This window comes from Cebus imitator, unplaced genomic scaffold (genome assembly GCF_001604975.1).
Source record: "Cebus imitator isolate Cc_AM_T3 unplaced genomic scaffold, Cebus_imitator-1.0 Scaffold328, whole genome shotgun sequence".
NCBI classification, from domain to species: domain Eukaryota; kingdom Metazoa; phylum Chordata; class Mammalia; order Primates; family Cebidae; genus Cebus; species Cebus imitator.
Window position 1 is genome coordinate 488,044 of NW_016107643.1, and position 24,232 is coordinate 512,275.

The window sequence follows — 24,232 nt, forward strand, 5'->3', positions numbered from 1 at the left end:
AAGGAATATAGTTTCAAAATTGTTGACCCATAACCTTATAAAATATATACAAAACATAGTCCATTTAGTTCAAGATTGGTTGCAGTTCTTCTTTGTGAACAGAGAAGGAGTTGGCCAATTTTTTCTGTAAAGAACCAAAGAGTAGCATGGTGGCTCATACCTGTAATATCAGCACTTTGGGAGGCTGAGGCGGGTGGATCACGAGGTCAGGAGTTCAAGACCAGCCTGACCAACATGGTGAAACCCCATCTTTAAAAACTAAATAAATAATAAAAATTTAAAAAAAAAAGATCCAAAGAGTAAATATTTTAGGCTTTGTAGGTGACATGGTGTCTATCATGACTGCTTAACTCTGACAATGTATAACAAAAGCAGCTATAAATAATTCATTGTTCCAAAAAAACTTTATTTACAAAAACAGGCAGTGAGAGAGATTTGGCCTGCAGACCCTAGGTTTGCCAGCTCTCAGTTTACTATGGAGTATGGTCAAAGCTCTCTGTTAACTGGGTTGTTTTCACATTACCTGTGGTCGTATTATTATTTTGGAACATAGGTAGATTTTTTTCTCTTTGTATTCCAGTTTAGGGATTTTCCCTCTTTGTTGATTTGATGTAATGTAAAACATTAATATGCTCTAAAAGTGCAAAACCATTCAGAAGGGTCTTCTCAGAGAGGACATGCCTCTCCTTTCCATAGCCTTCCAGCCAAATTCCACATATAACGTCACAGCTAACCAATCTCATTCGTTTCTGGTTTATTAACCCTGTGATATTTTGTGGGAAAAAAAAAAGAAGAAACATATGGATATGCTCATAATTTCTCAGAATTTACTCCCTATCAGTTCAGAGGAGCTCTTCCTCATTCTGGAAGGATGTACCATAACTTCTTCAACCAATTGACTACATAAGAGCAATTAGGTTACTCTAATGTTTTATATAGAAACAATGCTATAGTGAATAACCTTGTGCAAATGTAATAACTTTGGAGATGAATCTTCAGGGTAAATTCTTCTAGGTAGGAATGCCAGATCAAAGCACAGGCACATATAGTTTTGTTACATATTGCCAAATTTCCCTCCATAATGGCTGCAGCATTTCTGCATAGCCATCTACAGTGTATAATGTTGCCTATATCCCTCAGCTTTGTCAAGTATTTTGTCCACCCTTGAAATGTTGCAAATGATACATTAAGAATGGTGTGTAGCTTTAATTTGCACTTATCTAATTAGAAGTGAAGTTAAACACCTTTTCAAACATTTAAGGGCCAATGTTATATTTTATTTTGTGAACTGTCTATTTAGGTATTTTGCCTATTTTCTTCCTATCTGGTTTTATGGTTCTTCTTAAATTTTAAGATTCATTCTATATTATGGAAAATAACTCTTCATATGCGATATACTGTCTGTGACAAATATTTCCTGGAAATTTGACCTTTCTTTTGACTTTGTTTACAGTATCCAACATATCACTCTTCTCCTCTAGGCATCTGAATTTTTAGCCAAATTTAGAAAACCTTTTCCTATGTCCAGGTGATAGAATATTTACCCCCATTCTATCCTAGTATGTTTACGGTTTAATTTTTTACATTTAGAGCTCAAGTCATATAGGATTTTTTTTGTGTATGGTGCGTGGTATATGGTCCAATGTTTTTTCAAATGGAAATGGATATCTAGTTGCCCAACACCATTTATTAAAATGTCCATCTTTACTCCAGGGATTTGAGATGCTACCTTCATCGCATACCAAAGTTCCATAAGTTCTTGGGTTGACTTCTTAACCTTCTCCTTGATTCCACTGGTCTATTTGTCTAGTGGTGGGCCAGCACCACAATGTTTTCTTTCTTTATTTTCTCCTTGCAGCTTTAACTCAAAGGACACATTTTAATTCTTTAATTCTAAAGTTTTTGTAGTATATTTTAGTGTCTGATAAGGATAGTATTCTGTTATGGCTTTTATTTTTCAGTGCCTTCTTGACAGTTTTTCCACATTTATTTTTCCATGTGAATTTCACAAAAGAGCTTGTTACTACTTTTTTATTGGTATATGTTAACTTTATGAATTACCTTAGGGATAACTGACAACCTGATTTTAATCTATAAAAATATTTTTTGAGGGCAGGCATGGCTCACACCTGTAATCCCAGCACTTCAGGACGCCCACATAGGTGGATCACTTTAGACCAGGAGCTTGAGACCAGCCTGGGCAACATGGCAAAACCCTGTCTCTACTAAATATACAAACAGTTAGCTGGCATGGTAGCATGTACCTGTAGTCCCAGCTACTAGGACGACTGCGGTGGAGAATCACCTGAGCCCAGGAAGTCGAAGCTGCAGTGAGCTATGATCATGCCACTGCACTCCAACCTGGATGATAGATGTGAGACTCTTGTCTCAAAAAAAAAAATTAAAAAAAATTTATATATAATACATATTATTTATATTTATATATTATTTTATGTGTTTTTTATAAAAATGTATTTATATATATGTAAAATATATTTCTTTGATTAAAAATAATATATATATGTAGTGTTTTTATATTTATATAATATATATATTCATCTAATATATATAAAAATATATATATTATTTTTAATCAAAGAAATTTTAACATAGATTTGGTATTAGATGACTCCATTAACTTTGTTGAATATAGTAGTGGTATTGTGGTTATGTAAAAATCCATTTTTAATTTTTAGAGAAATGTGGTATATTTAAGGGTGTCATGGTATTTTGAATTAACTTTAAAATAATTTGGCCAGAAAGGGAGAAGGGAATGATAATACAAGCAGGTAATGTGTTAATAACTATTAGATTTAATAACTATTTATTAAATTAATAACCATTAAATTTAATAACTATTAAATCTAGATAATTCATGTTCCTCCTTGACCTATCAGCCCTGCGAACACTTATTTCTAAGATACAACTTAAGCTCCCTTCTTGCACTAAACTGTATTTTGGTCATAATATCTGCTGTTCCTCCCCACGGAGCCCGTCTCTGAAGAAAGATTATCTTTCCCACCACAATGACACCAGATTTGGCTTTGGCCAATGAAGGTTAGTGGGAAGTTAGTACACTTTCAAACAAGTTTTAAGAGCTACCATGTGGTCCCATCATTGCTCTTTTTCCCTATACCTTGAGAACCCCATGATCCAGATAGAAACTGCTCCTTTTGCTTGGATCCCAAAACCAATAGAGTTGAACCACACCTGAAGTAACCAAGAGAAAATGTAAGTGAGAAATGAACATTTGCTATTATAAGCCACTAAAGTATAGAGGTTGTTTATCACAATATTAGCTGGTCTAAGCTTCCTAAATTATCTTCCCTATGAAGGCTTTAAAGATTATTTCAGAAAGAATTGGCCCATTTATTTCTAACAATGCCCTTGAAGAAAAGACATTAACATGAATATGTGAAGAAAGAGAGAAAAAGAGACTCAGGCAGGGCACCAAGGCTCACACCTGTAATCCCAGCACTCTGGGAGACAAGGGTGGCCAGATTGCTTGAACCCAGGAGTTCAAGATCAGCCTGGACAACATGGCAAAACCTTGTCTCAAAAAAAAGAAATAAAATAAGGAAAGAAAAGGGGAAAGGAGAAAGAAAGAAAGAGACTGTTAGAAAGAAAAATAATATGCTCTCAAGAAAACTTTGAGAATAAACTTGTGGTTGCAGGCAAGGAGAAATATGGGAACGAAGCACAGGTGAGACAGTGACAGATAATGGGTTTGTTATAATGTGTGATGGGGGAAATTTGTTAAAGTTCACAAATTGCTAAAAGGTATGAATATAAACACAGAAAAGGAGTATGTGACACTAACTCCTACGGACCCCTGCAGTCCAAAGAAAAGAAAAAGAAGAGAATAGCCCAAAAGAGAGATGTAAGAGGCTGGAGACTGCAGAACATTACGGTGTCAAGCAAGACAAAAGAAACAATTTCAAGGAATGCTATTGGCATCCAGATTTTCAATATCAAGATTAATTTAAACTAGGTCATTTTTTTGTTTGTTTGATGTTTTTTGGGTTTTTTTGAGACGGAGTTTTGCTCTTGTTTCCCAGGCTGGAGTGCAATGGCACGATCTTGGCTCACTACAACCTCTGCCTCCTGGATTCAAGTGAATCTCCTGCCTCAGCCTCCGGAGTAGCTGGGATTACAGGTGCCCGCCACCACACTCGGCTATGAATCAGGTCATTGTCCTCTGAATCAGTTATATAGGTATTAACAGTGGGAGAGAAAACAGTATGACCAGAGAAAAATAAAAATAAAAACAAAACCTAGTTGGACTAACTAGTTAAGGCCAAATCAAAACACGCAAAACCATTTACGAAAATAATAAATCTTTTTTTTTTTAAAGGAAAAACACAGCCCACACAGAACCAGTCTGAAATGGATGAATCTATACTAATTTAGATGGAGCCAGGTCAGATGGGCGCTAGTTCAAACCAGAGGGAATAAGATCAAAACACATCAAAGAAGATGAAAATGGAAAAAAGTAAACCTGATTAAATATATCAGGAAAACAGCCATGCCATTTGGAGGAAACTCCCAAAGAAGCCCCTGCCTGAAACTGGTTTGTGTCTCTAAAAATGTAATTCTTCTCTACATGTTTTATCTAGAAATATGGGAATACCTAGAACAGTGCTATCCAGTACAGCAGCCACTGGCCATTTGTTTATTGAGCACTTGAAACATGGCTAATCTGAACTAAGATGTACTCTCAGTGTAAAATACACACTGGGTTTTGAAGACAGTCCAAAAAATAAGTAAAATACCTAATTAACAAGTTTTGTTAATTTCATGTTAAAATGATACTTTAATATATTGTATTAAATAATATATATATTCTTAAAGTTGATTTGACCTATAGATTTACTTTTAAAAATATAGTTGCTAAGAAATTTTAAACTACCTATGTGGCTCACATTATATTGCTACTAGACAGCACTGATGTAGAACAAGGAGTGGAAAATGACTGCCCACAAGCTAAATCCAGTCCTTATCACCTACAAGCTAAGAATGGTTTTTACATTTTTAAATGCCTAGAAAAAAGTAAAAATAGTAATATTTCATGACACATAAACATATGAAATTCAAATTTCAGTGTGCATAAAGGAAGTTTTACTGGAACATAGCCATGCTCATCCATTTACATATCATTTATGGGTGCAACTCAGTGGCAAGTTAAGGGTTGTTACAGAGGCCTTATCACCTTTAAAAACAATTCTTGGCCGGGCGCGGTGGCTCAAGTCTGTAATCCCAGCACTTTGGGAGGCCGAGGCGGGTGGATCACGAGGTCAAGAGATCGAGACCATCCTGGTCAACACGGTGAAACCCCGTCTCTACTAAAAATACAAAACATTAGCTGGGCATGGTGGCGCGTGCCTGTAATCCCAGCTACTGAGGAGGTTGAGGCAGAAGAATTGCCCGAACCCAGGAGGCGGAGGTTGCGGTGAGCCGAGATCGCGCCATTGCACTCCAGCCTGGGTAACAAGAGTGAAACTCCGTCTCAAAAAAAAAAAAAAACAATTCTTGTTTGGCCCTTTACAGAAAACGTTGGCCAATCCCTGATCTAGAGTTATGTTGCAATTGATAACATTTATCAACCCAGATTTAAATAATCATTTTAAGTTTGTAAACAAATGAAAATGAAAAAAATATGGTTTATGAAACCCCCAAACCACAATAAACTTGACTCTTAATTTTAACTTGTGTCACAGAGATGCATCTCTCCCTAGTCTGCCCCTTGCAAACCATGCCCCAGCCTCACTGGCCTCCTTGCAGTTTCATATACTGGGCAGGTACATCCCCTCACGAAAGTCTTCACGTCAGTAATTCCCTCCACCTGAAATGCCCTTGCCCTAGATACCAGAGTTCTAACCTCCTCACCATATTATGTCTTTAGCCAAATGTTACTTCACTGATTTCCAATACCCAGTTTTAAAATTCAGCCAGCCACCCTATCACACCCAATACCCCTTTATCCTGCCTTATTTTACTATTTTTTACTATGTTTCACTTATCACCTTTTAACATACCATATGATAATATCCCTGTATATAGAGCTTTTTGTTGTCTATCTCCTTACACTAGAAAGTAAGCCCCATGGAGGCAGGGATTACGATTTTGTTTACTAATGTGTTGTAAGTGTCTAGAACATTTTTTGTGGTACATAGTAGGTGATCAATAAATCTCTACTGAATTAATGAAGGAAAGGAAAGAACACAGCCTCACCCTATGAGAGAAGATTCCTGTAATTCTCCATCATCACTTCTCTGTATAGATTCCTCTGCTCTGGACTCAGTCTCTTCCATTCTGCTTCCGTGCAGTCACATCCCTGAATGTAACTGGTACCTACAAACAACCAGTAAATTAATGTATAGCAAGCCACCATCAATCTTCCCTGTGTGTAGAGCACAGCTGGTGGCTCTGGAGAGCCTGGATATGCAAGTTGATGTAATTCGTCAGAGTACACGGTTCTCCATATGAAGTTCTTCTGAGCACTACTGCATGCCTGGCTTTCTGTTTTTTGTTTGTTTGTTTGTTTGTTTGAGATAGAGTTTTGTTCTTGTTGCCCAGGCTGGAGTGCAGTGGCGCAACCTTGGCTCACTACAACGTTTTCCTCCCATGTTCAAGCAATTCTCCAGCCTCAGACTCCTAAGTAGCTGAGATTACAGGCATGTGCCACCACACCCAGCTAATTTTTTGTATTTTTAGTAGAGACGGGGTTTCTCCATGTTGGTCACGCTGGTCTCAAACTCCTGATCTCAGGTGATCTGCCCCCCTCAGCCTCCCAAACTGCTGGGATTACATGCATGAGCTACCATACCTAGTGCTTGGCTTTCTGTTAAAACCTGTGAGGAGCATAACTGAGCACAAAACACATTCTAGGCCCTTGACACATATAATTTCACTGGAGATATGATTTGTGAATTAGTTTGTAAACCTCAGGGAGTGTTTAGGACAGTGACCTTGAGGATTCATAAGGAAGGAATTCAGAGACGGAACAGCAGAGAATGGGCTGCAGAAGGAATAAACGCATCGTGGACTTGGCGCTAGTGCTGGGCAGTAGGGAGTGGTGAAGATTTAGAGGAGAAAATGGAAGAAAACTTTGATTACAGAGAAAAATGGAAATCAACAGATGGGGTCTGGAATGAGCATTTTTTAGAAGTTTAGGTTACTAAATGGGATCTGTAAAATCCTTGTCTTTGCTATGTATTTTAACAACTTTTTTCAACAAAGCCTAATGCTTCACTCATCTACCCAGATGTTGACCACCTTTTCCCTTCCCAAGAAAGAGAATATACATCTGTTCTCTGCGAAATGAGCCAGCAATGCAGGAAAAAAAATGTAACCCCCAATTCACCACTATTTGGGCCTTTCCCTCCTTTTCCTGGGGCCAGTCAGTATCATTAGAAGGCAAGCCTAAGGGAAGAAAAAGAAGCCATGAGAAACCAGACCTCCTTCCCCCAGCCATGACACTCCCTGAGCAGCTCTTCTGAGCCTTAGGAAGGAGTCACTTTACTCAGAGGTGACCTCTGAAGCATTCTTAGGTGAACCTGGAGTCTTGGCTCCCTCTTCATCTCTCCAGCCCCTCAACAATTCTCACCTGTTGCTTTATGATTTTGAGCCAATTTCTTCATGGTCTCTAAATTTTCCCCATTCGTTGAAAGGAAAATCTCCTACCAGTCTTCATCTCCCAGTGCTGAAGGATAAGGCAACATCATGGCCCCAGAGTCAGCCCAGTGTGTGCCTTGAAATTCTGCCAGAGGTCCAGGTACATGTTATTTCATCTCAAGATGGATTCTGCTGCCTTCTTCCAACATTAATTGTAAAAGCCCATCTTTTTTCCATGCAGCCAGGACCTGTGGGATGAAGAAGCAATGTGCTATTGCTGGGGCTTTTATTGTGGGCCCTAGGCCTATGCCTCTTCAACAGGGATCCTGTCCTCTCACACCCTCCTTATTCAACAAACATGGAGTCTCCGTCTATAGGGTTCCCTGGATTTTCTACCTTCATTCACTCTACCTTCATTTCTAGGCCCTCATGCTTATATTCTGCCACCATCCCTCAGCTCTCAAAATTTATTTCTTCTGCCTCTGCACCTCAGATTCAAACTCTATGTTTTGGATCAGTCTCTGCTACTACCTCAAGCCCGAATCAGAGAGAAGACAGAATATAACATAATGCCTGTGGAGAAAGAGCGCCTCTGAATGTTTCCTGCAGACCAATCAGTGCATGCAGAACTCAGCTTCTGACTCCCCTGCCCTGGCCCAAGTTTCCGTCTATATTCAATTCCCTATGTCTTGGATGGGCACAGTGGCTTACATCTGTAATGCCAGTACTTTGGGAGGCTAAAGCAAGTGCATTGCTTGAGCTCAGGGCTTCAAGACTAGTCTGGGCAACATGGCAAAAATACCATCTCTACAAAAAATACAAAAATTAGCTGGACATGGTGGTGTATGCCTATAGTCCCAGCTACTCAGCAGGCTCAGGTGGGAGGATCACCTGAGCTCGGGAAGTCAGGACTGCAATGAGCTGAGATCGTGCCACTGTACTCTAGTCTGGACGACAGGAGTGAGACCCTGTCTCAAAAAAAAAAAAAAAATCCTATATCCCTGTATTCTGAGGCATTTAGGAGATCAAAACTCAGTCCTTCTTACTTAAGGGAGAGAGCTCCAGGTCTCACAACTACTCTGAAGAGACAACCCCCCCACCCCAGCTTCCATTTTTATGCATGCCTACCACATGACCTTATCAGAGATGTACATTTGTGTATCCTGATGGGCCCAAGTCAAAGCCTTACACTGATGTGGTCCCAAAGAAGGCAGGTGGTATTAGGAGCTATGCCACCTTCAGAAGCTCCTCAGATGCTGTCTAAGATTTTACCCCGAATGACTACAGGCCTATTGTTGCCTAGTACCCTTCTGAGACTAGCTGGGGCCTCTAAGCAGCTCTTGTAATTCATCCCCCAACACCACAGGCAGAATGATCACTCCATCTTCTGTCAAACCTGGGCATCATACCATATTGCAATTTCTCTATTTATGTGACTGTCTTTACTAAACTATGATGCTTCTTGTAAGATGAAATGAATCTCAGTCTTTTTGCCAATCTAATTCTAGTGATAGGGATAAAAGAGGCCTTTGTGGTAGATTTTATCATCGTTCCCAATTACTTGTTGCTCTATAAAAGGACTGTACTTCCCCGTCCCAGACACCAGGCTTGACCTTGTAACTTGCCTTGGAAAATGAATGTGAGTGAAAGTGACAATGCCATTTCTAAGCACTGCATAAATCCGCCATTTCTCTTGTTCTCAGAACTATGTCCCCAAAGGGACTGTGATTCTATTGTAAAAGGTCATGGTACAGAGCTAAAGCCAGCATATAATACCTATGGTACAACATAGCTGAAGCTGACAAAGCCTTTCTCCTAGTAATACTAGTATCTGTAGCTAACATTTGTAAGGCAAGATCTGTACTAAGTACAGATTTTTTTTTTTTTTTTTTTGAGACAGAGTCTCGCTCTGTTGCCCAGGCTGGAGTGCAGTGGTGCAGTCTCAGGTTCAAATAATTCTCCTTCCTCAGCCTCCTGAGTAGCTGGGGTTACAGGCGCCTGCCACCATACACAGCTAATTTTTTGTACTTTTAGTAGAGACTGGGTTTCACCATGTTGGCCAGGCTGGTCTTGAACTCCTGACCTTGTGATCTACCAGCCTCGACCTCTCAAAGCATTGGGATTACAGGCGCAAGCAACTAGCCACTAAGTGCAGTTTCTGATAATCTTCACAACACAGCCAAGAGGTAGATGCTGCTATTCTTTCCATCTCACAAAGGAAGAAACTGGGGCACCAAGGGGCTGCTTTATTTGTCTTTAAGATTACACAGCTACCAAAAGTCAGAGCCTGGCCCAAGGTTGGGCTGAGTTATTCTATAATAATAACCTCCACACAATCTCAGTGACTTAATGTAATAAAGGTTTATTTCTCATCAGGCTCCATGACTATTATCTGTCAACTAATTCATCTTCACTCAAGGACTGGGGCTAATAGTGCAGCCCCTATTTGGAAAATGGCCAGTAGAAGTAGCAGAGGAAGACAAAAGATGGAGACCCATATACAAGTGCTTAAAAATTCTACCCAAAGAGACAATTCTGACCATAGCTCACTGGCAAATCAAGTCACCTGGTCACTCCTGAGTTCAACATGATAGGGTGTATACCTATAAGGAGTGGCCAAACAATGAGGATGAAGAGTGAAACATGCTACTATAAGGACCCAAACCCATAAACCCATTCTCACCTAGCCCTAGTCCCCACTATTGATTCAGCCTTCAAAGTAGAAAGATTGTGGTTGTGCCTAGAAGACAAAAATGAAGGACATGGTCCCATCACTTGCCATACCATCACAGAACAAGCAGGGATGTTGTCCAGGAGGAACCTCATTCAGCACAGAAAGAACAGGATGCTCTCAGGGTGGATCCAAAGAATGAAAATGATGCTGCTATTTAGGCTATAAGATGAAGTCTGCCCATCTATCCAGGAAGAAACACTCCAGATAGAGGACAGTCTGATCAAGAAAGGAGAAGGGGCTGGGTGCAGTGGCTCATCCTTATAATCCCAGTACTTTGGGATGCCGAGGCAGGTGAATCACCTGAGGTCAGGAGTTCGAGACCAGCCTGGCCAGCATGGAGAAACAGTCTCTACTAAAAATATAAAATTAGCCGGGTGTGGTGGCACATGCCTGCAATCCTTGCTACTCAGGAGGCTGAAGCGGGAGAATCGCTTGAACGCGGGAGGCGGAGGTTGCGGTGAGCTGAGCTCACACCATTGCACTCCAGGCTGGGAAACAAGAGCAAAACTGTGTCTCAAAAAAAAAAAAAAAGAAAGAAAGGAGAGGGGAAGGGGAGCAGGGGGAAGGAGAGGAAGAGAAAGAGAAAGAGAGGGAGAAAAACAAAATGGATAATTTCTTAGGAGAATAAAAATTGCCTAAAATCAAATATAGGTGAAAAAAAAAAATGAACAAATTCTTAACCAGAGAAAAAAAGTGAAAAGGCAGCCAAAGATCTGCTCTACAAAAGGCATCAGCTTCACATAATTCTATTATCCAGTTCAAGCCAAACTTTGAGGAGCATGTAATTCCTGTAATAAATATTAAATCCCCAAAACATTTATTTAAATGATTCCTAACTCATTCATCAAGGACACCAAAAATAAAACACTACAAAAAAAGAAAGCTAAGGGTCAATTCCATTTGTAAAAATAGATGCAAAAATCCTATGCATAAAACACTACCAAACTGAATCCAGCTGTACCTTAATGAAATAATAATATATCATACGAAGTAGACTTTATCCTAAGAATGATAGGACAGTTTCACATCAGAAAAGCTACTACAGGAGGGGAAACTTCCAATACTCTTTCATTAAACTGATCATCTGGAATACTTTTACCTAAGAAAAGGTGACTTAATTGTTCACATATCACTCTATGTGCTTCATCACATCTATCCATACAGATAGGCGAATATATGGACATTCAGTGTATTAAGAGCAAATTTTTCAACTTTTGTGTATGCATGAAAATGTCACAAAAAAATGTTAAGGGAAAATCAGATCCAAAAAGACTTAAGTATTTGCAAAATACATGATGAGTCTAAAAAAGCAATTTATATCTGCTTATTGCTATTTCCCAGAGAAATCAATGTATCTGTCTTCTTTTCATTCCAAAGGTAAATAAGTCTGTCTCTCACTACATTATAAGAGACTTCAGGGATGAAAAGTTATCTGTGGCCATAAAGCAAGCATACGAAATCTGCAGCAAACAAACACTGCAAGCACAACTTGCTGTATGAAATTCTATGTCTCAGCCACCTTCATGGATATAATCTATTAGTTCCATTTGATGCTAACTGAGGTCTCAGAGACGGCAAATGATGTAAGTTACACAGTACATCCACATAAACTTCGCCTTACCCTTTTGTTTGCCAACTTCATTGTGACAAATTGATTTCCTTATAAAAATACAAATATTTGAAGTGCATAATCTTATCTAGAAGACTACTGAAATGTCCAGTTAATGAGATCTCCCATGTCCAGCTATCTGTTTGACATAACACATAAACATCCCAACTTTCTCTAAATTCTTGGTCAGTTATCTTTTTCTCAAGAGCTCTCCAGCTATTACATTATGTATTTGTTCCCAATGTCTATAACAGATGTTTTAAAGTGCACTGTCCCTGTGTCAGGCAGGCATAAGATGACAACCCAAACTCGATAACTGAGGAGAGTTTAGTAAATGAACAATTTACAAAGGCACAGTCAGGGTTAGGTGAAACAAAAGGATGCTGCAGTCCCATGGATGGTCACAAGAGCAAAGGGTCTTTACCAACACCAGGTCTAAATGGGAGGGAGTAAGCTACCAGAACCAGGAGCTAGAACCATGTAGAAAGGACTGTTTGACAGAAGTTTTGGCCTTCAACAGAGGTGACCCAGCAAAGACAGAGCCAAGGGACCAAACACATAACAACAGAGGAGGGAACTCTGAAGCTAGATAAGGTATCTGAAAGAATTCTCCTAAAGCAAATGAGTAATTATCAGATATTCTAATTCTGTCAACCCTGTGAACTACAGCAGAATTTCTGGTATAGAATAAAGGAGATATAAATATGATATGTGATATGGTCCGGCTCTGTGTCCCTCCCCAAATCTCATGATGAATTGTAATCTCCAATAATGCAGGGGGACCTGGTGGGAGGTCACTGGATCATGGGAACAGATTTCCCCGTTGCTGTTCTCATGAGAGTGAGTTCTCACAAGATCTTGTTGTTTGAAAGCGTGTAGCACTTCTCCCTTCCCTCTGTCTTTCCTGCCACCATGTGAAGATGTGCTTGCTTCCCCTTTGCCCTTCTGCCATGATTGTAAGTTTCCTGAGGCCTCTCCAGCCATACCTTCTCTACAGACTGTGGAACAGAGAGTCAATTAAACCCCTTTTCTTTATAAATTACCTAGTCTCAGGCAGTTCTTTATAGCAGTGTGAGAACAAACTAACGCAATATGGAAAAGGTTCATTTTGTAAAAATCCAGTAATCCTGAATTTGTAATGGAAATATCGGTATGAACTTATGAAATATTTCTTAGCTCTGTCTACTGTAAAAGCCTAGAAACAATGATCAATTCAGTTACAATGATCATCCTCAATGCCCAGATTTTGATCCATTTCTTCACCTGAGTATTTACTTTATTCTAATTCACTACATTATACATCTTTTTAGTGTATTTTTTGTTTGGTTTTATTTTTTAATGAGGTTTTATGTCCTGTGCTTTATTTTATAATAATAAAATAAAAACTATAAAGACACAGAAAATAAAACCATGGTGTTAGTGCTTCAGTAGACAGAAGAATGGAACAGAACGCGAAGTCCATAAAGAGATTCATGTATATTTGGGATTTTAATATACGGTAAATACAGCATCTCGAAATAGTCAGGAAAGGATGGCCTCTTCATAAAGGATTAAGACAAGCTGCTATCCAGTTAGAAATTAGACTATTAGCTCATACTTTACATAAAAATTAATTCTAGGTAGAGTAAGTGCTAAAGATTAGAAACATAAAAATTTAGAAACATACAGGAGAATATACATAGGACCTTGAGAAAGGGCAGACCTATTTTAAAAAATCAACCAACCAGCTGGGCACGGTGGCTCACGTTTGCAATCTCAGCACTTTGAGAAGTCGAGGCAGGCAGATCACAAGGTCAGGAGTTCAAGACCAGCCTGACCAACATGGTGAAACCTCGTCTCTACCAAAAATACAAAAAATAGCTGAGTTTGGTGGTGCATGCCTGTAATCCCAGCTACTCAGGAGGCTGAGGCAGGAGAATCACTTGAACCTGGGAGGTAGAGGTTGTAGTGAGCCAAGATCGTGCCACTGCACTCCAGACTGGGCTATAGGACAAGACTCCGTCTCAAAAAAAAAAAAAAAGGCTGGGCGCGGTGGCTCATGCCTATAATCCCAACACTTTGGGAGGCCAAGGTGGGTGTATCATTTGAGGTCAGGTGTTTGAGACCAGCCTGGACAACATGGTGAACCCCGTCTCTACTAAAAATACAAAAATTAGCCAGGCATGGTGGCAGGTACCTATAATCCCAGCTACTCGGGAAGGTGAGGCAGGAGAATTGCTTGAACCTGGGAGGTGGAGGTTGCAGTGAGCCAAGATTAAGCCACTGNAAAAAAAAAAAAAAAACCAACGCCGTAAATTCCAGAAGCCATTAAGGAGAAAATGCTGAAAAAGGAAGGACATAAGGACATTTTGGGGGGTGATTGAAAAGCTTTATATATTGACTGGGGATATGGTTACATGGGAATACATATCTGTCAAATTTTATTGAAATATATACTTAAGGTCTTTGTATTTTATTGTATATAAGTTATACCTGTTTTGTTTTAAAGAATAAATTTAAAAATTCTTCTCAGGGATACATAATAAAGTAACATATTTATAAATCAAATGACATGGTGTCTAATATTAGCTTTAAAATAATCCTGCAAAATAAAGGGGTGGAGTGGGGTGGTGAAACAACCTTGAACATGAATTGATTATTCTTGAAGTTGGATGATGAATTCACAGTGCGTATTTGGAAATTTTCCATTATGCAAAGTTAACCACTAAAAAGGCATTAATTATCTAATTTTGTTCTTGTCTGTTTTTAACTTAGAATGGAAGTTATCTGGCAGCAATGACATGCTCCAAAAGATGTGTTGATGAAATCAGCAGTGCACCTCCTGTCTGTCAGAAGTATCATGAATGAACATAAGTTTGTTTCTTATGAGTCAAAACTAATGGACACTAGAAACCCACAGTTTTAGCACTATTTATACTGGACCTTTGGAATGGCTTCAGAATGCTGGAGAATGCTACAACCCTAAAAGTGCAAAGTCAGCTAAGCTACAACGACTGTCTATAGTAATCATTTTGTTATTGTTTGTTTATTCTAGGAATCCGAAAACACCTCACACAGCTCCCAGAGTATGTTTCCACCTGCCTGCTGGACACCTCACTTCAGCAAACACTTACTGAACATCTGCTACAAGCTGGGCACTGGGATGAGCTTTGCCGACATCAGAGTCCCTGTCATGGAGAGCCCAGCCTGTCATGGAGAGCCCAGCCAAGGTGTGCAGCTCTGTGAGCAGGGCAGTCCACAAGCTGTCACATAAATGCCTAGTCTCCTTTCCTTCTCTTCCTGACCTGCTATTCCTTCTTGCCTCATCTCCTCCACTTGTAAGACCCCCAGTTCTGTCACCACACTTGATCTCTGTGTCATCACTGACTCCTTGCCACATCTAACCAATGACAAAAGCCTGTAGATTCTGTCCACATCAGAGCTGCCTCCCATCACCCCACACCAGCTGAGAAGCTTAGACAACAGTGACAGCCTCCTGACCGGGGTCTCCACAGATCTCCCCCACACCCCAGTACTCCTTATCCATGCCTCCCACAGTTGACTCTACGTGCTGTTGACTGAACTATTCAATCGTTCCATAAATAATCCGGCGCCTACTGTCTGCTAAGGACTGTTCTGACATTTGGGATACTGCTGCAAATGCAACATAAAAAATGCCAGCCCTCATGTGGCTGCCATTTTAGTGGGGTAGGAGCAAGGAGATGAACAAAAATAAAATACACCTCAGAAAAGACACAAGATGTCAGGTGGTGACAACTACTGAGGGCAACAGAAAGATCCAGTGGGAAAGACTGAAGGAGTTGCAATTTTAAATCAAGTATTTAAGGAAAGCCTTTTAAAGGTGATTACTTGAGACTTGAATGATATGAGGGAGTGATTCATGTGGGCAACTGTGCCAACAGAGCTATAAGAAAAGAAACCAGCCCATTGAAGGTCCTAAGGCAGGAGTGAGTCCTGCTGTTCCAGAAATAACAAGTTCGCTGTGGCAGGAGGGTGTGAGACACAGCAGTGGCAGCTAAGAGTAGTCAAGAAGAGCAACACCAGGGCACAGGCCATGTGCAGCCTTGGGCATGCTGGTTTTGATTCGGAGTGAAATGAGAAGCCATTGGAGGATTTTGAGCAGAGGAATAACATGCTTGAATTTACATTTTAAAAGATGTCTCAGGCTGGTAGACTAGGAACAGACGAAGGGGAGAGGGGAAAGGAGAGGGGAAGGAAACCCCATAAAGGCTGTTGAAATAATCCAGGTGGGAGATAAGAGTGTTTTGGACAAAAGTGGACACAGTGGAGATGGTGAGTAGCAATCACATCCCGAATTTCCTTATTGTAGGTGAGTTGTGAGATGAAAAGAAAAATCAAAGACAATTCTAAGATTTTTGCCTGGAGCAGATGGAAGGATAAGACTTACCATCAACAGGTGTGAGGAAAGCCATAACTGGAGCAAATCTGGGGGAGCAGAACAAAGTTTGATGTTTGAGACTAGATTTGAGATGCTTAATACAGGTTCAAGTGGAGATTACAAGTAGGCAATTAGTCATCCAAGACTGAAGTGGAAGGAAGAGGTCAATGCTAGAGTCATACAGATGGATTGAAAGTCCTCAGAGTAGAGGAGATCAGCAAGGCAGAGGAGGAAGATGAAAGAATCGTCAAGGACTAAGCTCCGGAGGACTCTACAGTTAGGAGGCCAGGAAAAAAAAAGAACTGGCAAGGCAGACGGAGAAGTAGCCTGTGAGGGAGAAAGAAAAGGAGAGGTGCATACAGTTCTGGAGCCCAAGGACAAGGTGTGTCAAGGAGGAGGAAGAGATTGACCACAGGAACTGCTGCCAAGAAGACAGAGTAAAATAAAGACTGGAAATTCACTCCTGGGTGTAGCACAGTGGAGGCTGCTGGTGACCTTGACAAGAACAGTTTCTGGAGCGTGGGCTACAAAAGGATTTAAAACAGAATGGAAAAATAGGAACTGGAGGTAACAAGTATAGACCATTCTTTTGGGAAGGTTTGCTATAAAGGAAAGCAGAGAAATGGGGTAATAGCTAAAGGGAGAGATCACACTCAAAAGTAGCTCAAAACCTTCAAGTGGTTCCCTAATGGCCACAGAATGAAGTCCAACTCACCAACTTGGTATCCTGGCCTTTCTTAATAATGGCCCAACCCACTTCTCAATCTGAGCCACCCCCCCAACCCCATCCTGGCCCATATGGCTCCTCCACAGCCAGGAAACAGGGCTGCTCAATGCTCACAAAGACTTATTTAGTCCTGCTAGTTATTAGGCACCATGTCAGTGACACAAAATAAGCAAGAGGTCCCTGATCCTTAAAGAGCCATTTCATGGTCCAGTTCAACAAAGTACTCATATATAAAGTGGCTTGCTTTAGGCCAGGTTTGGTGACTAACGCCTGTAATCCCAGCACACTGGGAGGCCAAGGCGGGTGGATCACCTGAGGTTGGGAGTTGAGACAAGCCTGACCAGCATGGTGAAACCCCGTCTCTAATAAAAATACAAAATTAGCAGGGCATGGTGGCACATGCCTGTAATCCCAGCTACTCAGGAGGCTGAGGCAGGAGAATCACTTGAACCCAGGAGGTGGAGGTTGCAGCCAAGATCACGCCATTGCACTTCAGCCTGGGCAATAAGAGCAAAATTCCATCTTAAAACAAACAAACGAACAAACAAACAAAACAAAAACAAAGTGCTTTGGTGCTAAAGAAGAGCCTGCAGACAACTTTGCCTGAAAAAAATCCAGGCATGCTTTGCAATGGAATAAATGTGTGACTAAATCAATAGGAGTTTGATTGCCAAGCAAAAAAACCACAGAGGAATAAAACAGCACAGAATGGAATCTATTCCCACACGACTACAAGGGCACAACAAAGGGAGTAAATTGTAGGGACAAGACTGAAAAGGTGAGTTGAGAGATAATTCAGATATTAATCAGATCTCAATACTAACAATCACAGTCCATATTTAGTAAGCATATACTATGTGCCAGGCACTACCTTATAGGAATTATCTGCCAGACCGTATAAAAATTACCACGTTTCTTCCACACAACTCCATGAGTTGGGCACTATTATTTTCACCATTTTACAGATGAGGAGTAAAAGGCACAGAGAGTGAAATAATGTTTGCAAGGTTGCACAGCCAATGTGTGGTAAAGACGGGCTTTGAACCCAGGCAGTCTGTCTCCAGAGCTCACACCCAGGCTGGAGTACAGTGATGCGATCTCGACTCACTGGAACTTCCACCTTCCAGGCCAAAGCCATCCTCCCATCTCAGCCTCCTTAGTAGCTGGGACCACAGGTGTGCACCACCATGCCCAGCTAATTTTTCTATTTTAAGTAGAGACAGGGTTTCACCATGTTGCCCAGGCTGTGTTCAAGCAGTCCACCCCTTCAGCCTCCCAAAGTGTTGAAATTACAGGTGCGAGCCACCACTCATGGCCTCATACTCTAATTATTGAGTTTGGACAGAGTTGAAGGTAGGCAATAAGAAATGGCCCTCTTGAGTAGATGAGTGGCATGATCCTTATTTTTCCTTCAGAGAAGCAACTCAAAAGGCAGGGTGGAGGGTGAACTAGAATGTGGAGAAGAGAAAAAAATCTGGGTAGCACAGCAGTGAGATGAGGGGAAAGGAATAAAGGGATATGCCAAGGTAGAATGGAGAGGACTCCGTCGCTAATTAGAAAGGCGAAAATTTCAGAAAGAACAAGTGGGCAAAAAGGACTCAGAGCTTCTGTTGGTGACCAGAAGTGGAAGGCACAGTCATTAACAGAAATTAGCAGCAGGTAAAGAGAAAAGGGAGAGGGAGAATTGGCCTTGCTGAATTCCAGATACTTCTCCCTCTTAAACTTCTTACCTGAATTGTTAGGTGTATAGTTTGAACTAAGCAATGGTTTTTTTTAGAAGAAATGGGCAGATTTTCAAACACTCTAGGAATTAAGATATTAAGGAATTACTGTCAATTTTGTTGAATGTGATAATATTATGGTTACATATTTAACAAATAGTCCTTCTCTGTTGGAAATGCATGAGATAGTAAATTTATAGGTAAAATTATGTGATGTTTGGGATTTCCTTCCAAATACTCCAGTAGCAAAAACAAGAAAATGAGGCAGGTGGAGGGGGGCTCAATGAAACAGGGATTATAGAATGTTGATAATTGAAGAACCTCTAAATCCTAATTCTACCGAACCCAGCCATATTGCCCAGGTAAGTTTTTTAAACTCTGTGACCTGCCACTTCTATCAATTCAGAGTTTTGATTCCTAACTTTCAAATTGTTGAGCGTTTAAAATATTGTGGAGATATAAACCCAGTTGCCTGGCACAGAACAATGGCCCAATAAATGGTGATCACCACCATTTTTTATTTCACAGTAGCTGAGAGAGCCCTGGGAATCCAGCAGCTAAGATGAAATATGGCTGGGGCAATTGATGGTGGTCACCTGAATGAAAGTACCAGTCTGGGGTGATAATTCCCCTTGGAGATCCTTGCCCTTAAAATCCTCCCAGTATTGTGGAAATACAAGCAAGGCCTTAAGCCTCAATTGCTAGACTTCAAAGTACAAGACATCAGATGGGCAAAGGAAATTCAGACATGGTTTTGAGCAGAAAAGACACTATGGGAATATGAAAGGTAAGTGGTACCTACCAGACAGTAGGTTCTCAGGGGCACAGAACTCCTTCCTTTCTCAAGAGATAGTCTTCTCCTGGGAGACAGGGATTGGAGAAGGTGGACCTGAGAGTGAAACAGGCAGTGTGAGCTTCAGGATCATCTTCTAGCACCCAGATATGGAGGCTAGAAATCCCCAAGTTTAAAATGAGCAGGGCTCCTCTCCCGTTAACAAGAAAGCCTCATATCTGTCAGAGAAGAGAAGAATGTAAACAGCTTCTAGGGGACAGAGCCACATGGGGACATCAGAATACAGTCTGTCCTGACAAGCTGTTATTACATATTTATCCCTTTAATGCCTATGGGCCTCAAGCTGTAATATTATTAGTAATAGTTAACACTTACTAAACTCTTACTGTATACCAGAGGCAATTCCAGGCACCATACAAGTTTTACCTCCCCAAAACTCCATGAGTTATATACCTTCCTCAAAATGACAATGCTAGAAAGTGCCTCAATTTGAAGTCTAGCTGCGGAGCACCACACCCTTAGCCAGTTGGGCCAGTAATAATGTCAGCAGTGACCAATCTTTCTGGAGTCTGACAATTCCTAAAGTATCCACACATAGGGTTGAGGGGATGTATGCGAAACAAAATTGGCCATGAGTTAACAAAGGTTGAATATGGTGAACAGGTCCATGGCAGTTCACTTTATGTCTCTACTGGGTAGACTTAAAATGTGTCCCTACCAAAAAATTAAAAATAAAATTAAACGTCAGATACCTGGAACTCACCATATGCCAGAAGTGATTTGGGTTGTCAATCAGAAGCCCCCAGAGTTCCCCATCCTACCTAACCCTTCACAGCACAAACCAGAAATTTGGCCCTAACATGTGAGGCAAAAGCAGACAAGTAAAGAAGAAGTCAGCCAGACAGTCCACCCAGATTAAAACCAAACCGAGGATCTTTGCTGAAAAGCACAGGGGCACCTACCACATGACACACCTTGGGACATCAGGTCCCAGAGAAAAGACCTGCCCCCATTCAAAAAACCTCCCTAAAAACCCCAGGGACTCCTGACCCAAGACACTCGCCCAGACCCTCTAAGGATATTTTGACCACCCCTGGAACCCCTAATAAACCAAGGCCCATCAAGCATCAAGGCCTGAAATGGCCTACCCCTCACCTCACCCCCGTCACCACTTGGGACATATCCAGCCCACCCAAAAAACAGAAAAACAAAAAATAAAACCTTGGCATCCACGATCAGCCCTGTATTCCCACAACCATTCAGAGATGCAGGGCTGAAAAAGCTCCCCAGCCAAAACCACCCAGGGATGTGCGGACCTAGACACGTTCCTACCCTAGCCTCGGGGATGGTCGTCCATTTGGCCCTGGCTGAACTCATTCCCACAACCCACAGAAACCCCAGGACGCAGGACTGGGGCCGCCCTCCTTATTCTTAAACTGGTTGACCCAGAATAATCCCGCCTGGTTTAAGACAGACAGAGTTCCAGGTCACTCTCGTCCTAGCGGAGGAAGAAAGGTCCGCGGAAGTCCCGGCGGCCCCAAGGTTACCAGCGACCTGGTGCTCACCCCAACGCCTGGCCCCAGTGGGCAACGCAAGCCGCGCCCCCTCCTCCAAAAACCAAATAACCCAGCCTGCACTCTCCATCGGCCACACTCTGCCCCGCGTCCTAACCTAGGCCCGGCCTTTCCAGACCCTCTTTTCCCCACGAGAGGGGGCATCCTGGGGCCACGGAGCGGTGGAGGCCGAGCTCACCAGAGCCAGCAGGCGAGTTCCCTCAGACCTCATGCGCTGACCTATGCCAGAGCTACAGTTCCAGCATCCTCGCAGTCTTCGGCCCCCATTGGTCGCCACGGAGCCGCCTCTGGGCCGTGCAACGGTTAATTTACCAGGACAGTGACTACTGCAGTGACAGCCTTTCTCTTCTCTTAAAATCCCATGCTGAAAACTGGTTCTGGCTCCCGAGTGAAGTCTCTGTCCCCTCAGCCCGCCCTTCAAAAAAAAAAAAAAGACTACACTCCCCATAAGCCTCTGCGGGAGCTTCCGCAGGCGCTTCCGGAAGCTGGGGTCCACGAGAGAAGCCATTTCTGATTTGCGAATCTAGCGGGAGCGGTTCGTGGCTGTTAGGCGTGCATTGGATACAGTTTCCTGCACCCAACCAGCCGAATTCCTTGGGCTGAGGCTCCATGGCATGCTAACTGCTGTTACCGGGGGAGTACCCAGCTTGTAGATTCTTGGCCACCCTACCCCCAAGAATGGGGAAAGGGGCCCCGGAAGCGCAGTGAGTTTACCGTCCGAATAAAATCGTGGACCCAAAGAATTTTTGTGGAAGAGCGGTTTATTAGACACAGAGAGAGAGAGAAGACAGCTCCCACACTGTGGTGGGAGGGGAACCCAGAAAGGAAAATCGTTCAGGTAGGAGCACAGCTGAAGTTTTAACCCTTGAGTTATTCCCTCCCCATTAATGTTTTCCTCCAATGAGAGGAGTTCTTTTTTATGTTTTGGAGCCTGGATTCTGAGAGAGAGGAGATCTTTTAAACTTTCTCTGGAGTGATTGATCTTTGACTCTGATAGCAAATTGGCGACTTGTTCTACAACCCTGCGTTACAGAACCCCTTCCTCCCAGAGCTTTCCGCGGGAATTTGGGACGAAATAGTCCCAACCGGTTTTCGCGAAGCGGGAAGATAGGACAAAGAATTTACCTGGCCCACCTGGTGGAGGTGCTCAAAGATCCCTAACTGCCTGAGGCGGGGGAGCCGGAAAATTCCTGCATTTGAATCCCCTCTGGTCTCGGGATGAAGGCTTGGAGAAAAGTGCTCCAAGAGCCCCCGCCTGAGGCGGGAAAAGGGAAATTCTGCACTTGAAACCCCTCCCCTAGCGACCAGGGGAGAAAAGTTTCTTTAACATAGTTCCTCAGTACCTTTCGAGAACCATGTAAATTCGACTTCGTGACGCCTGTGGGACACAGGCAAGGCAAAGCTGCCTCCCAGCATCTCAGTTGAGCTCTTACTCTCAACACCAGTACACTCCTATGGGTGCCCTGTAGTCACCTTCTCATGTCGAAGTCCTCTTAATTAGTGACAGACTCATCAAGTTCCAGGAGGATGGAAGCATCACTCAGGCTGGAGTCTGGCTCAATGGCCTCTTATCTAAGATGCTGGTTCAGATCTGGACTACTAGAGCCGGTTGTGGAGGCGCATGCCTGTAATCTCTGTAACCCCGAGAAAGGCTGAGGCTAGAGAATGGCTTGAGCCCGGGAGTTATATATATATATTTAAAACTGGGCTATGCTGGTACCTTCTGCAATGCAGCAATTGGGGTTTTGCAGATCAGATGGGAGGAGCATTTAAATAGTAATGGCAAATACAAATCGAATTAAATTTTGCTTGTTGCTGAAAGGGAAATAAACCTGACCTCCCACTTTTGGAATATTTCCATGAGAAATCTGTGTAAGTGCCCTTGTGATATGTACCCAATACTTTTGAAAGGCTGAATAAGCATCTGCCAACTTTACAAAATAGGAATGTTTCCCCCAAAAGCCTGGTGAGCCATCTCTTTGAAATGTAAGCGATGAAGAAGATAGTGCCCTTACCTCCCTGTCACGTTGTAACTTTAGCTTAGGTGCTTACCTTCAAACTGGTAACCGCCGGCTTGTCATAGATAAAAGTTGTATTTTTTCTTTTTGAGAAAGGCAATTAACTGGTATAGGTGGCTACCCCAATTACCAGGTGCATTTAGAATGAACTATGAAAAATTGTACAGCAAACAATTTCAAATCCTCTTACACGAGGGCAAATTACCCTTAATTTTGAGGACATGTTTGTAATAGATTGTATCTTCTCAACTAGATAAAAAGTGAGATCTCTTTCTGTCTTTGGCATCTGATTAGCAGATTGTCTATTATGTGCTTCACAGTCTGGTTTAATATTATTTGATATTAAAACTGTTCTCTTTCTTTTCTACATTTGCGAATGGGATTTTCTGGGTTAGCCAGAGATTTTGTTTTTATTTTCTCCAACACCTCCTTCCATCCTCTTATTTCTTTTCACCTTCCCAGCATCAGCCTTCTGAGACTTCTCTGTTCTTCAGTACTCAAGAGATAGAGAACATGGCCCCAAGGCCATTGTGAGCCAGGAGATAGACATTTCTTGATATTCTGTCCTGGCTTTCACAGAAAGGACCAATTGCCTTCTCTTGTCTTGGAGGCTGCCGTGTTAATACTGCGCAGAATCTGTTACTGAAACACCAGGGGTTGGATCTAGGTCCTGCTGCTTGCCAATCAGAAAGCCAATCACTGAGACAATGAATATTGCAAGGGAAGAAGGCTTTAATTGAGTACTGCAGCCAAGAAGATGGGAGATCAGTCTCACATCCATCTCCCTGACTGGCCAACATCAGGGTTTGTATAGCAGGGAAGAATTGTAACTGTGTGTGGGAAAACAGAAATTAGGAAGAGGAGTTGGAATAGGTGATTGGTTAGGCAATCATGACTAATGAGGAGTCTGGGTTCTCATTGTCCAGATGCAATGATCTGGTAAGTTGCAGCTCCTTGATACTATCTGGGAGGCCTGAAGGAGGAATCCATTTCTTTTCTCTCCTTTTCCTTTTCTTTCTTTCTTTCTTTTTTTTTTTTTTTTT

The 24,232-nt window shown here is 41.8% G+C and overlaps 2 protein-coding genes across 2 annotated transcripts in view; one reads left to right on the forward strand and one right to left on the reverse strand.

The window, feature by feature from the left end:
• The window catches only part of ZNF343 (zinc finger protein 343), a 25,972-nt gene extending 4,374 nt beyond the window's left edge, over positions 1 to 21,598 (reverse strand). Inside the window, 5 exon segments of the mRNA XM_037730044.1 lie at positions 6,236 to 6,324; positions 6,327 to 6,351; positions 7,364 to 7,422; positions 7,607 to 7,862; positions 21,350 to 21,598. Of these exon segments, the coding sequence (XP_037585972.1) occupies positions 6,236 to 6,324; positions 6,327 to 6,351; positions 7,364 to 7,422; positions 7,607 to 7,724 (291 nt within the window). The 5' untranslated portion in view covers positions 7,725 to 7,862; positions 21,350 to 21,598.
• Positions 9,089 to 24,232, forward strand: part of TMC2 (transmembrane channel like 2) — a 112,044-nt gene continuing 96,900 nt past the window's right edge. The window contains exons 1-3 of the mRNA XM_037730046.1: positions 9,089 to 9,196; positions 20,990 to 21,361; positions 21,940 to 22,009. Of these exons, the coding sequence (XP_037585974.1) occupies positions 9,089 to 9,196; positions 20,990 to 21,361; positions 21,940 to 22,009 (550 nt within the window). The remainder of the gene's footprint in view (positions 9,197 to 20,989; positions 21,362 to 21,939; positions 22,010 to 24,232) is intronic.